The sequence below is a fragment of the Lontra canadensis genome, unplaced genomic scaffold (assembly GCF_010015895.1).
Source record: "Lontra canadensis isolate GAN:19392208 unplaced genomic scaffold, GSC_riverotter_1.0 scaffold25, whole genome shotgun sequence".
Taxonomy (NCBI): Eukaryota; Metazoa; Chordata; class Mammalia; order Carnivora; family Mustelidae; genus Lontra; species Lontra canadensis.
The window spans coordinates 5,109,022-5,123,415 of NW_022631019.1; the positions used below are offsets into that span (position 1 = coordinate 5,109,022).

At 41.6% G+C, this 14,394-nt stretch overlaps 1 protein-coding gene across 3 annotated transcripts in view; it reads left to right on the forward strand.

Annotated features, from left to right (window-relative positions):
• PER3 (period circadian regulator 3) overlaps positions 1 to 14,394 on the forward strand; it is a 55,835-nt gene that overhangs the window by 17,574 nt on the left and 23,867 nt on the right. For 2 of the 3 annotated variants that reach the window (XM_032863308.1, XM_032863309.1), the window contains 5 exons: positions 1,350 to 1,455; positions 2,925 to 3,051; positions 13,094 to 13,226; positions 13,690 to 13,814; positions 14,041 to 14,214. In XM_032863308.1, the coding sequence (XP_032719199.1) occupies positions 1,350 to 1,455; positions 2,925 to 3,051; positions 13,094 to 13,226; positions 13,690 to 13,814; positions 14,041 to 14,214 (665 nt within the window). The remainder of the gene's footprint in view (positions 1 to 1,349; positions 1,456 to 2,924; positions 3,052 to 13,093; positions 13,227 to 13,689; positions 13,815 to 14,040; positions 14,215 to 14,394) is intronic. The other variant, XM_032863311.1, reaches the window with a different exon arrangement.

The window sequence follows — 14,394 nt, forward strand, 5'->3', positions numbered from 1 at the left end:
GACTGACCCCACAGAGTTCACATGCCAATGGGAAGCTGGGGAGAACGGGTAGCAGACGGGCCAAAGGGGTGCTGGGTACAGTGTGTCAGGTGGTGCATTCAAGCACAGTTTGCCATGTATGTTCCACATACATCATGCTGTGTTGGTAACTACTGGTGGGCACCACCCATGGTCTGCACGCCAAAGAAGACATTGCCATGGGGCTCTGGACAGAGAGGGACATAGTCTCCAAAGGCAGAGCTCTACCTGACTACTTTTATCACACTGCTAATTAAGAATTATTTCAGTCTTTGGGAAAGTATCTCAGTTCTTAGGGAATTGGGTTGTGTGTTAAAAGTTGTGAGAAACAGCAGGGTGGCAGAATAGAAAAGGGAAGGCACTGGTTTTGGAGTCAGGCATGTAGATTCAAACCCTGACTGCTGCTTTTCAGGTATGAGTGTCAGCAAGTGACCCAACCTCTCTGGCATCACGATGATTCTTGCTTCATAGAGTTGTGAGGACTCAGGAGATGACATGTCTGACTCAGTGCATCATGTTAATAGTACTTGAGCTACTGAGGTACTGAGAGGTGATACACTGTGGTGGCAAAAGTGTACTCCAAAGCCTAGACTCTGGTCCCTTGATGAATACCTGTTTAGACTTTACCAGCTAGGTGACTTTGAGAAGTTTTCAGCTCCAGTGAAGGAGGTAATACTTGCTAGAGCACTTGGAATGGTGCCTGGCACATTGTAAGGGTTTAGAAAATGTTATTCTTGCTGTATAAAAGTGGCATGGTTCCTGTCACATAGGTCCTTAATGAACGTCATTTTCTTCTCTGTGATGTTTTCTGCTGGCACATCTTCCTCTTGCTGTGTTCAGGTCATGGTTTTGAAATGCTCTAGTGTAAACAAGACTGCAGGTTTTGACAGCCACGGTTGCACCAAGAGTTGGGTTGCTGAAGTGATTAGGTATGTTAAATATCAAATGTTGTTTGGCGGACCTAGGGTCTTAAAATTTGTACAATAGGTTACTCAGTTAATGTTAAATTTTGAGACCAGTAGTTGTTGCAGATATTTTGGTATCTAAAGAGGTTACTCCTCACTGAGTTTAGATTTCTGCAAAACAATGCTGACGTAGATGTCGAAAGATTAGTGCTCTAGGCGATCCAAAGAAGCCTCATAACGTCTTAGTATTTTTTTTTTTTGCCTCCACGGATGGGATTTAGCTTTATATTTTCTATTTGAAGTCAAAGAGTTGCTTTGTACAAGTATAGATTTGTTATTTGAGCATTCTATTTAAAAATCACTTTAGACTTCATTGTAAATTAATTTTGAATTGCCTGACACCATCTTCTGCTTGGCATTTCGCAGGAATCCCCTGAATGAGGATGTTTTTGCTACCAGAAAAAGGAAGATGAACAGTCATGACAAAGACATAACAAAACTACAAGAACAAATTCACAAACTTCTCTTACAGGTAAAGTGAGATTTTAAAAAAGCAAACACAGAATTTCCATGATCGTGTTGTAACAGTGGATCTTAGCGAAGTGACCTCACAAAAAAATACACCGCGAGGGGGGTGGGGAGAAATCTTCACGCCCTGCGTTCTGGGAATTTTTGTCTTCCTGGTTTTGTCTTTAGCTTCTTATTCATCTTGTTTTCCTTTTACTGAGAGGAGTAAATGCACAGCACATTCTTGTAGGATCGCACTCTAACAGAGCAAACCAAGCCGGCAGGGAAGACAGGGAAGCGGTTCCTAAACCAGAGCCGCCTCCTTGTTTCCCGACCTGTACCGGTGCGCGGAGCTGCGGGGCTGGGCTGCAGTATTTTTTAAAAAATGATTCCGATTTTAAAGGTGGGGACCCAGGGATGGCAGGTCTCCGCGTCTGGCTGTTACAAGGCGGGCGCGGAGAAAACCACCTGTTGAAAACAAATGCCAACAACGATTCCTACTGGAGGTTCTGTTAATAAACCAGTAGCCGCGAGCCCGCTCGTTTCCAAACGGGGGTTCAGGAAGTGACGTTCGCGGAGCAAAGCTTGGGGTCTGTTGCATTTCTCCCGTCCGTTCTCAGCTTGGCACAGACAGAGTTTATTTCGTAGTTTGTCACGTCTGTTCTCTGCGGCTTTCTAAGGACTCGCTGTTCTGGAAGCGCCCGCGTAGACTAGAAAACGTGGCCCTGCCCTGAGAAGCGCCGGAAGGCGAGGATCTGCTCTGTCAGCAGCCCAGTTAGGGGCGTCCGTCTCCGCCCGGGCGCAGGGTATCAGGGAGGCCGCCGCAGTGTAAGCTCTGAGGGGGCGGCTGCAGCTCTCAGCCCCGCGGCGGCGTCGCCAGAACTCGAGCGCGGCTCCTTCTTCCTTCAGCCGGTTCACGGAGGCGCCTCCAGCGGCTTCGGAAGCCTGGGCGGCAGCGACTCCCGGGGGCCCTGCGTCAGCCTCGCGGCGTCCAGTGAGTCCAGCAGGCCCCGCGTCGAGGCCGCGCGCCAGGAACCGGTACGTGAGCGACTTCGTGCGTGCGTGTGCGTGTGTGCGTGCGTGCGCGCACCTGGCGTCCTGCCCGTCTCCTACCATGTGCTGTGAAAGGAGATGGGACCGCGTCTGCCCCTTAGCGCGGGGACTTCCTGCTGTCTGTTCCTGGCCCGCTGGGACCGTGTTTGAGGAACAGACGTCCTCATCCCTTTTGGTTTGCAAACTGCCCGTAGAAAGAAAATAGCACCTTCTGGAGGGGCTGCTCGGGGTCCTCGCGGGCCTTCTCGCAGCTACCGCGCTGGGAACGGGTGTGTGGAGAGTGTCGCGGCACAGCAGGAAAGCGAGTGAACGCGGTTACCGCGCCTCGCGTCATGGCGGTGGAGAGCCGGAAGGGACACGTGTTCTATCTTTTACTGTGCTTATTGTTTCTCTTTTGATTTTTAATGTATGAAACATATTCTGTCATTCTTTTTCTCGAAGTTGCCTTCGCAGCAGGTGTACGTCAGTGGAAACAAAACTACGACTCTGGGACAGCCGTTCTACGTGGACTCAACGGCCAAGCCCCCAGATACGCGGGTGACAGGGACGCGTCCCGGACGGCTTGGCGGTGAGTCAGCAGGGCAGCCTCCAACCTCTGCCCGCGGGTCCGCGCGCTTCTGCGTGGGCGTGGCTTGTGCGAGCACAAAGCCACCACCCGGTGCTGCGGCCCTTTACATTGACTTTACATTGACTTGCCGGGTGATGGTGGTAATGATGCTAGTGGTAGCCGCAAATACTGCTCTGAAAGCCAAACGGCATAGAGCGTGATTTCTGCGTATTTCCACTGAAGAACTCATGTTTTTGATAATACAGATTCATAGACCCCCAGCCCCCCGCCCCCCCGCCCCCCCGCCCCCCCGCCCTGACCATGAGGCATCTGTCAACCGAAAGGATTAATTTTACAGTGTGCTCTAGTAATCCTTCCTGTCCTTAACAACAAATGAATATTTATGATCTAAATTGGGACTAAAAGGGACTCCTTTTTTTTGGATGCATGTTTACTTTTCTCACATATGAAGTAAGGAGCATTCCAGAGGAATTGGATCACTCATGATAATTGACTTTTTTAGAAAAGTCAGCCTGCTGGCCTTATATAGCAGAGGAAAGATCTATAATGTAGAGATCAAATTACATTAATTTTTTAGTTTATCTGTCTTTCCCTTCATTTGTCTTTGGAAGCCTTTATAGGTTTGTCCCCCGAATGTTATTAATGGTCTCTATCATTGTCAGATGGGGGTATTTTACACAGTAGGGGTATTAAGAAATTCTCTTAAGGTCAATAAAATTTTTTTTAAAACAGTAGCTATATTTTTTAAGTCTTATCATGATTTACAAAACAAAAACGTCCACCTGTTGCTACAGGTGATATCATGAGGAGCTCCTAGGCAGCCCTCTGGATAGACCATGTCCAGTCTTTGAGGGTTTTTTGTCTCCTTGATAGGGGGTTTAACATTCTGCTTGTCTTTTTTGCCATGGACATAAGGGCATGAGATAGAAACAATACCTTTTTTTTTGGTCCCTTGAAACTATCCAATTCCCTCTCTGCAAAAGAATTTGAGTATCTTCTTTGCTGTTTATTATTAACCCATGTCCTAGCACTGGAACTTCTTTAGGGGTATTTGAAGGCTAAAATTTCTAAATGTTTTATTGTCTGGTCCACTTTGTGCTGCTCACTGCTGCTTGGGCCTAAGACCTCATGTGAGGTCCACGATTTTATGTCCCGACTTCTGTATTTCTTGTCAGAGTACAAACTGTTTCTCACCTTCTGCTTTGTTCCATTTCTTATCATCTACCATTAGTCTGGAAATGCTATCAGTACCATGGTGTGAAGGCCATGTTTTTAAGCAGACATCAATATTCCCATTCGCCATTTTCTAAAATTCAAGCTGTAATTAATTCTGTGTATTTATGATGCTGTTGTAGAGAATAATACCTACTTAGGAGAATAATATAGGAGAGTAATACCTACTTAGTTATTTGACTCTAACACATAGCATATGACTTTTGGGGAAAAGGGAAAATCTGCCATTTGATACTGTTTGGGGGGAGCTATTGTTACTTGCGCATGTTGATTTTATTAATATTTTAAGACCTACAAGTTTAAAGAGCTAGTAAAAAAAATTTTTATTACTTCTTACTCAAGAGAAACAAGTATATAACTGAAAGATAAAATGTTGTAATTTAAATATTAGAAATAGCACCAATCATGAGGAAAATACTGAATAATCATTGTATACATGTTCTATATACAGGGTGTCAGAGCCAACAAGAACATAAGTTTTTAAATTTATATTTTTACTTTTCTTATGAGGGCAGGTTTGGTTTTGAAATAGAATGAGAAGGGAAATTTTAGAAGTTAATATGGAAAGGCAAGGAGTAATGAAGATAAAAAGCCCCTTCATCAGCTACAGATCCTGATGCCAGCTGCCAGAAGCAGTTGGGGAACCTGGGGAAAATGGACTATTCCACTTCTAGAGTGTCCGTGCCTGAGAGAAAAACACTGATCCATGAACTGAACTCATTCAGGGTGAGTATGCTTTGGTTTGTGGTCAAGGAGAGCTGGAAAGCGCATCATTCCAAATGGACAAGGAAAAAAGCCATATGGCAGTAAGTTCATGAGCTTTCTTGAACCTGTCCGTGTGCTGAGGCTCCAGGGCAGCCAACAGGCCTAAAATCTAAGGGGGACACATGCATTTAGGGAGATGTGACATCAGGTCTTGGATACTGGTGCATTGGCTGATGGAATCAGTAACTCACGAGAGGCACAGTGAATGCAAAGGGAAGATCAAAGGCTGCAAGTGGAGCAACTACTGGCAAAAACCCAAAGCTCTGTAGCACACTAGCCACCGTGTAAGCACAAAGTGTCACTAGAGGAATTTGAAAGCTGTGATATATGGAGTGAAACCATAGCAACAACAAATCTCAGTCCTGGCCAACAAATTAGGTTAACTTGAACATAGTCCCAGCAGAAGGAAAGGATGCGCAGTCTCTGCTGTCTTATCAAGATGGTTAGTTTTCAACAAATTATGAAACATATGTAAGGGCAAAGGAAAAAACTCCCAAAAGACAAAGCAGTCATCAGAACAAGAGTCAGACATGACACAGCTGTTGGAAAAGATCTGACAGAGAATTTAAAATAACTACAAATAATACATTAAAGGCTCTAATGGACAGTAAGCAACATGCAAAACCACATAGGTAATCGTAGCATAGAGATGGAAAGGATCAAATGGAGACATTAGAGATGCACATATACCTTTGATGGGGACTCAATACAACCAAGAAAAGAATCGGTAAACTTGAAGATAGATTACATAGAAATTACACAGACTTGGGGCACCTGGGTGGCTCAGTGAGTTAAAGTCTCTGCCTTTGGCTCAGGCCATGATCTCAGGGTTCTGGGATTGAGCCCCGCATTGGGCTCTCTGCTCAGCAGGGAGCCTGCTTCCTCCTCTCTCTGTGCCTGCCTCTCTTCCTACTTGTGATCTATGTCTGTCAAATAAATAAATACAAATCTTAAAAAAAAAAAAAAGAATTGTTAGATTAAAAAAAAAAAGAAATTATACAAACTGAAACACAGAAAGAAACATACAGAATAGAGCCTCTCAGAATTTGGAGACACAATCAAGTGATCTAACATAAAAGTGATTGAAATCCCAAAAGAAATACTTGAAATAATGGTCAAGAATTTCCCACAGATATGAAGAACATCAAATAGTGTGAATACAAAAATAAGAAAGAAAAACCAATCACAAAATAAAAATACTACATACTTGAAAAAAGAAAAAAACCACCACATACTTGGAAATATATTCAAACTGTTGAAAACAAAAGCAAAGAGGATATCTAGAAGCCAACCAGAGCAACAAAGGCAGACTACATACAGAGAAAGATAAGAATTACAGAAGACATTTCTTTAGACACCATGTATACTAGAACACTAAATGTCTTCAGAAGAAAAATAAAACTGCTAGCTCAGAATTCTCTATCTAGTGGAAAGTATCTTTCAGAAATGAAGGAGATAAAAATTTCTCAAAAGTGGGGAGGGGGGAATGTAAAGCACTGGGAACGGAATTAATGAAGTTATTTTATTTCTTACTTATTTTTAGTTGCCCTAGAAGGTAACTGACTAAAGTAGAAATTACTTTTCTGCATTTGTGACATATGTAAAAATATTGCAAAGGATCAGGAGAGGCACTGGGAATGTGCTGCTGTGGAGTCCTTACACCAGAAGTGAAATGTTGAATTAAGATTCCTTAAATGTATATGTTGTGAACTTTAGAACAGTCATTAGAACTGATTTCTAAAGAAGTATAAATAATGTCAGCAGAGGAGATAAAGTGGAATTTAAAACATTCAATACAAAATGAGGCAGAAAATAAACACCCAGATGAAATAAATGGAAAACTGCTAGCAAAGTGGCATATTTTAATTCCGCTGTTTCAGTAATCACATTAAATGTGAATGTTCTCAGTGTACCAGCTGGGAGACTGAAATTGTCAATTGGATGAAAAAAAAATAAGAGGCAGCTGCATAGTATCTGCAAGAACCCATTTTGCAAATAAAAACATAGGGTAAAAGCAAAAGCTTAGAAAAGATATGCATGCTAACAGGAATCCAAAGAAAGCTGGAAAGCTGTATTAATATTAGGTAGTGTAGACTTTAGGACAAGCAACATTATCAGGGTTTCAGGGATATTGCATGACAACAGAGGGGTTCATTATCTAAGAGCATGTAATAGTTCTAAAAGTTTATGCACTGAACATCAGAGCTTCAAAATATATGAGTTGTAAACACTGATAAAGACTTTGAAAAATAAATCTGTAGTGGTATTAGAGACTGTAATTCACCTCTCTCTGTAATTGATAAAACAAGTGGACAGAAGATCAGTAAAGATGCAGAAGACCTGAACACTGCTGTCAACAAGATTGGAGTAATGGACCTTTATGGAACACCTCAACTGACAAAGTGATGCTTATTTTTTCCAAGGGCAGATGGACCATTATCAAAATAGTCCTTATTCTGGGCCATCATACAAGCCTTAGCAATTTTTAAAAAATATAAATCAGACCAAATATATTCTCTGACCTAATGGATTAAACTAGAAATCAGTAACAGGAAGGTTTATCTAGAAAATGCCAAATGTTTGGAAATTAAAGAACATACCTCTGAATGACGCACAGGTCAAGGCCTTAAGGGAAGTAAAAACATTTTGAAATGAATGAATTGAAAAACAACAACAACAGCAAATTTGTGGAATGCAGCTAAAACAATGCTTAAAGGGAGATTTATGTAGCATTAAGTGGCTATATGGGAAAAAGAAGAAAGGTTTCAAATCAATAATCTAAGCTTCCTCCTTAAGAAACAAGAGCAAGAAGAGCAACTTAAATCCAAGGAGAGTAGAAGGAAAGAAATAATAAAAACCAAATATCAATGGAATTGAGAGCAGAAATCAGTAAGAGAAAATTAATGAAATCGAGAGCTGATAAAATTAACAAAACTTTAGCCATACTGAATAAGAAAAGAAGACAGAAATCCCCACTATTGGGAATGAAGGACCCCATAGATATTAAAGGGACTACAAACAACTCTATTCCTATCACTTTGGTCTATTAATAATTTAAAGAACCTATCAGACTATTCCTATCACTTTGGTCTATTAATAATTTAAAGAACCTATCAGAACTCAGTGAAAAAGAAACCACTAGAATAGACATATCTATTACAGATATGGAATTTGGAGTTAAACACCTTCCAAAAAGAAAACTCTAGGCCCAGTTGGTTTCACTGGAGTATTCTATCAAACATTCAAGGAAGAAATAATGCCGGTTTTTACATAATCTTTTTCAGAAAATAGAAGACAGAAGAAAATGAAAGCAGTTTTGAAAAGGAAACTCCCAGACTCCTTTTATGAGCCCATTATTACCTTAATACTGAAACAAGATAAATACAATTCAAGAAAACTACAGACCAGGATCCATTGCCAACATATTTGTAAAATCCCCAGTATATATCACCAAATCAAAACCAGTAACGTATAAAAAGGACAAATATATCACAACCAAGTATGAGTTATTCTAGGAATGCAAGGCTGGTTCAATATGTGAAAGTCAGCCACATTTATTCACCATATTAACAGAATAAAAAAGACAAACCCAACAGGTTATTTTAATAGATGGAGAAAAAGCATGTGACAAATCGAACACCCACACGTGATAAATGCTCAAAAATTAGAAGTGGAAAAGGGATTTCATTAACCTAACAAAAAAGGAATCTATTATGCTTGATGGTGAGAGAATGCTTCCACCCTAACCTGGAGAATAGGTGAAGGGTATCCACTAACCACATCTTAACATCAAACTGAAAGTCCTGCAGTGCAATAGGCAAGAGAAATAAAAGACATAACAGATTGGAAAGGAAGAAATAAAACTCTATTTGCAGGTGACAGGATTGTCTAACAGAAAAATTCCAAAGAATCTATAAAAAAGCTTCTACTGACTTTAGCAAGGTTATAAATACATGGTCAACATATAAGACCAGTTAAAGTTCTATGTACTAACAAGGAACAGTTGGAACAGAATTTTTTTTTAATTAAGCTTATATGTAAATTTTTAATTAAACTATATAAAATACTTATATAAAAAATCCAACAGAATATGTGGAACAATCCATATGCAGAGAACTTTAAGACACTGATGAAAAAACTTTTAGAAGTACTAAGTAAATGAAAAGATATATCCTGTTCATGGTTTGGAATATACAATATTATCAGTTCTCCCCAGTTTGATCTGTACATTTAATGTCATTCTAAGTAAACTCTCAACAGGATTTTGTTTCTGAATAGGTATCATTAGATGGATCCCCAGACTTCTGTGGGGGAAAAAAAGAAACTAAAACAGCCAAAACCATTTTGAAAAAGAGTAACAGTGTTAGAGGACTCACTCTCTCTGATTTTAGGACTTAACTGTGAAGCCACTGTAGTTAAGACAGTGTGACGCTGGTGAAAAGATCAGTGGACAGATGAGAGAGCTCCAAGACAGACCTGCACAAATACAGTCAGTTTTTGAGGTGCAAGATCAAATCAATGGACAAAAGGTAGCTTTTCCAAAAAAAAAAAAAAAAGGTACTACACAATGAGACATCCACATATGTAAAAAATGAACCTCGGCATACTGCTCACATGTTCTACAAAAGTTAACTCAAAATTGGTCATAGACCTAAATATAAAACTTAAAACTACAGGGGCGCCTGGGTGGCTCAGTGGGTTAAGCCTCTGCCTTCGGCTCAGGTCATGATCTCAGGGTCCTGGGATCGAGTCCCGCATCGGGCTCTCTGCTCGGCAGGGAGCCTGCTTCCTCCTCTCTCTCTCTCTGCCTGCCTCTCTGCCTACTTGTGATCTCTGTCTGTCAAATAAATAAATAAAATCTTTAAAAAAAAAAAAAAAACTTAAAACTACAAACTTTTAGAAGAAAACCTAGGAGAAAACCTTTGTGATCTTGGGTTTGGCAAAAAGGTTTTAGATCCGACATCAAAAGTGTGATCCATAAAAAAAATTGTTGAAGTGGACTTTATAAAAATTAAAAACTTCTTGAAAGACATTGCTAAGACAGTATATACAAGTTATAGATAAAATTAAAGATGTCTTGAAAGATGTTGGTAAGACAATGAAAAGACAATATTTACAAGTTATGGATAAAATTCATATCCTGAATACTTAAAAAAACTGTCAAAATTTAACAATGAGAACATAATCCATTCAAAAAATGGTCAAGATACCTGACACTTTTCCAGTGAAGTACATACAGGTGGCAAAGAGCATGGGAAACAACACTCAATTTCAGATGTTATGAAGTTAAAACCACATGAGAGGGGCACCTGGGTGGCTCAGCTGGTTGAGTAACTGCCTTCTGCTCAGGTCATGATCCTGGAGTCCTGAGACTGAGTCCTGAGTTGGGCTCCCTGCTCAGTGGGGAGTCTGCTTCTCCCGCTGACCTCTCTCCTTTAATGCTCTCTCTCAAATAATAAAATCTTAAAAAAAAAAAAAACGCATGAGATACCTTCACACACCCATTAGAATGGCTAAAAGTAAAAAAAAAATACTGGGAATGCCAAGTTCTGGCAAGAATGCGGAAGAACCAGAGCCCCCAGGCAGTGCTGAAGGCCGTGTGGAATTATACAGCCTCTTTAAAAAGTTTGGCAGTTTTTGGGACTCCTGGGTGGCTCAGTTGGTTAAGCGTCTGCCTTCGGCTCAGGTCATGATCCTAGGGTCCTGGGATCAAGTCCCGCATCGGGCTCCTTGCTCAGCGGGGAGCCTGCTTCTCTCTCTTCCTCTGTCTGCCACTCTGACTGCTTGTGCACACACTCTTTCTCTGACAAGTAAATAAGTAAAATCTTAAAAAAAAAAAAAAAGTTTGGCAGTTTCTTATAAATTAAACATACTCTTACCGTATGACTCCGCAATTCCATTCTTATTTACTCAGGTAAAAGAAAAACTCACATTCACACATGAACTTGTCTGTGTATGTTTATCACAGTCGTTCGCACTCATCCCAAATTGGAAACAACCTAGATGTCATTCAACAGTGAATGGATGTGTGTAACCGATTTTTAACCATTTTTAAGTGTACAGTTTGGTGGCATTAAATCCATTCACCAGTAGGTGAAAGTGTAAGAGAAAGCCTGCATGGCCTCAAAGTGCGACTTTGAAACATTTATTGTTTACATCATGTATTACATGTAAAATAGTAACTTTATGTGGAAGAAACCTGGCAGACAGACCTTAACCAGTGATCAAGGCTGACACACCAGCAGTGAACATGTCAAGGTCATATCCCCTTGTTGTGAGGTACTGAGAAGGGCACAGCACCTCTGTGGGAATCTTCCCCAAGAGGCATAGCCTCAGGTTCATCATGATAGAACATCAGGGCAACTCAGGTTGAGGGGCATTTCCACAGAATTCCTGTCCTGTACTCTTGACAAGAGTTGAGGTCAGGAAAGACACACTGACAACTAAAATCACTGTGAGACCCTGGGTTGGACCCTGGAGCAGAAAATTTCACAGAGAAGCTAGTTTCCCCTGTGCATTTCTAGTTTTCTTTGTTCTGTTAATAGTTCTGTAAGGTGTTACATCCGTAGAAGCAGGGTGGAGGGTATACGGGAACTCTACTCTTTCTGTAACCCTCTTCAAGGTTAAAATTATGTAGAAATTAAAAGTATAGGAGCTCCTGGCTGGCTCAGTTGGTGGAGTGTGTGACTCTTGATCTCAGGGTCATAAAGTCAAGACCCCTATTTTTATTATCTTAAAGATAATCTTTTTAAGTATAGAAGTTTGGGGCGCCTGGGTGGCTCTATTGGTTAAGCGACTGCCTTCAGCTCGGGTCATGATCCCAGAGTCCTGGGATCTAGCCCCACATCGGGCTCTCTGCTCAGCGGGGAGCCTGCTTCTCCCTCTTTCTCTGCCTGTGTGGGTGTATGTGTCAAATAAATAAAATCTTAAAAAAAAAGTTAACAAGTGACAGTTAAACAGGCCTTTTTCTGTAATCCCCTCTGGAAATGAAGCAGCATCTGCCAGGCAGCTAAGATGACCTTCACTAACAGCAACAACGGTAGCTAAGTCAGCTTCTCAGCAGTGTTTGATGTAACTGTGGTTCCTCATTCCTTGACCCAGTTTCCCTGTCTTGATTTCCATGACGCCATGTTGGCGGGCTCTCTCTTACCTTTCTCCATGTGCTTTTTCAGCCTCTATTCTTGGCTTGTCGTTCTCCACACAAGATTTAAGTTTGTCACGGTTCCAACCTGAGGCCTTGTGTCTTCTCTCTGTACCCCCTCTGTCCAGTATGGTAGCTACTTTCCACACTCTAAATTCAAAATAGTTACAGATAAATAAATCTTAAAATTTAGTTGCTCAGTTGCTGTAGCCACATTGCAAGTGCTTAATGGTCACCTGTGGTGTTGGTGGCCGCGGTGCGGGGCAGTACAGATGCAGGGCATTTCTGTCACTGCAGAAAGTCCTGTTGGACACAGGTCTGGAGGGCACTGCCTTGCACTTCACTCTGTCTGGTCATCCCAACCCCGGTAAGGCCACCATCGGTCACTTGGCAGGTAGTGTCAGCTCAGTATCATGAAGTCCTCATTAGCCTTCCACCTGATAGTTTTACTATTAATCTTTGCCTGACACATCTGTTTCACTCCTTTTTTGTAAAAAAAAAAAAAAAGTATTCATTTAATCATTCCATATGGATATCTTTCTGTATCGGTGCATTTTTTTAAAGCTGAGTTCGTCTTTAATAGCTCCATATTATTCTCTTGAATGTATAATGCTAAAGGACCTGATCTAGCTTTGTTGGGTAAGTTCTTAGATATGTAATAGATTTTTTGGAGATTTTATTTACTTATTTGACAGAGAGAGACACAGTGAGAGAGGGAACACGAGCAGGGGGAGTGGGAGAGGGAGACGCAGGCTTCCTGCTGAGCACGGAACCCAATTCCAGACTCAGTCCCAGGACCCTGGGATCTTGACCTGAGCCGAAGGCAGACGCTTAACAACTGAGCCACCTGAGCGCCCCAGGTATATAATGTTTTTAATTACACATCCTTTTGTTCTGTTTCAGATGAGCAGAAGGCCTCATCTACCTTCCAGACATTAAAAAACAACAGTGTGCCCACGGAGTCTTATGAAGATTGGAGAAAAGACCAGCATAACCCATCGTACCAGCAAATAAACTGCATTGACAGTGTTATCAGGTGTGAGACACGAGTGTGAGAACATGTCCGTTTTCTGAAAGTGCACACCGCCATTGTAGCACACACCTTACATCCCTTTTATTACTGATTGTCTTGATTTTTCACTCCTAAGTCACTAGACATTTACGGAGAGCCTACTTACATATAATTTATAATAAATTGAGCATTTCAAGGGCTGCAATACATTAGAAGATGGATCCCTTCTTTGAAGGAGCAGTGGCATGGTTGAGAAGACAAGACCTTGATCATAAAAATAAATGAAGCAAGATTTGGAGATCAATACAAGGTCACAGTAAAAGAGATACGACAGGCCAGTGAATGAGGCTGGGATGGTCAGGGAAGACCTCATTAAACACGAGAGTACAAAGTACCCACACAGAAGTGCTGTGAGAAAAGCAGAAATGTGGGAAGTGGCAGAGTTAGGGGACAGGCAGGCATGCGTGACCTAATTCTGTTGTTGCAGATACCTGAAGAGCTACAACATTCCAGCTTTGAAAAGAAAGTGTGTATCCTGTACCAATACAACCTCTTCATCCTCCGAAGAAGACAGACACAACCACAAGGCAAATGATGCTGAAGCCTTGCACGGTAACACGAGTGCCCTCCTCGATGGACAGGATGATTACAAAGCCATCCCTTTCTGTTTCTCAATTTTTATCTTATTTCGTTAATCATAAATGAGCCTGTTTCCTGTGGCTCTTTTATGGCCAAGAAGTTTTAGCTCGTCCGTAGCAAACATCTGCCAACTGAGTCTTCATTGTAAATTTCTTGTGGGGATTTTTCTTTTCATTGTGACTTTCTCTTGTGCCCCCAGTGGTGTCTCAGATCCCAGCCATAGCCAACCTGGAGATGCCGACCACCGGGCGGCCCGCACACGCTGCAGGAGGCACTCCGAGGACCCTGGCCCCCACGGCCCTGAGCCTGGGCTCTGGCCTGAACCAGTGCAGCTACCGCAGCCCGCTCATTCCTGCCCCACCACCAGAGACAGGTGCCGCTTCACCTTCTGCTCTCAAGTACACTCGGCGGGAATTATACTACTGTGAGAAAACAAAAGCCCTTAACATCAGTTATTTAGGAATGACTTCTAAATTATAATTATGTTTTCCTTTCTTTTACTCAGTTAAAGAACTTTTGGAAATACCGTCATGTTTATATTGGTTACATAGTT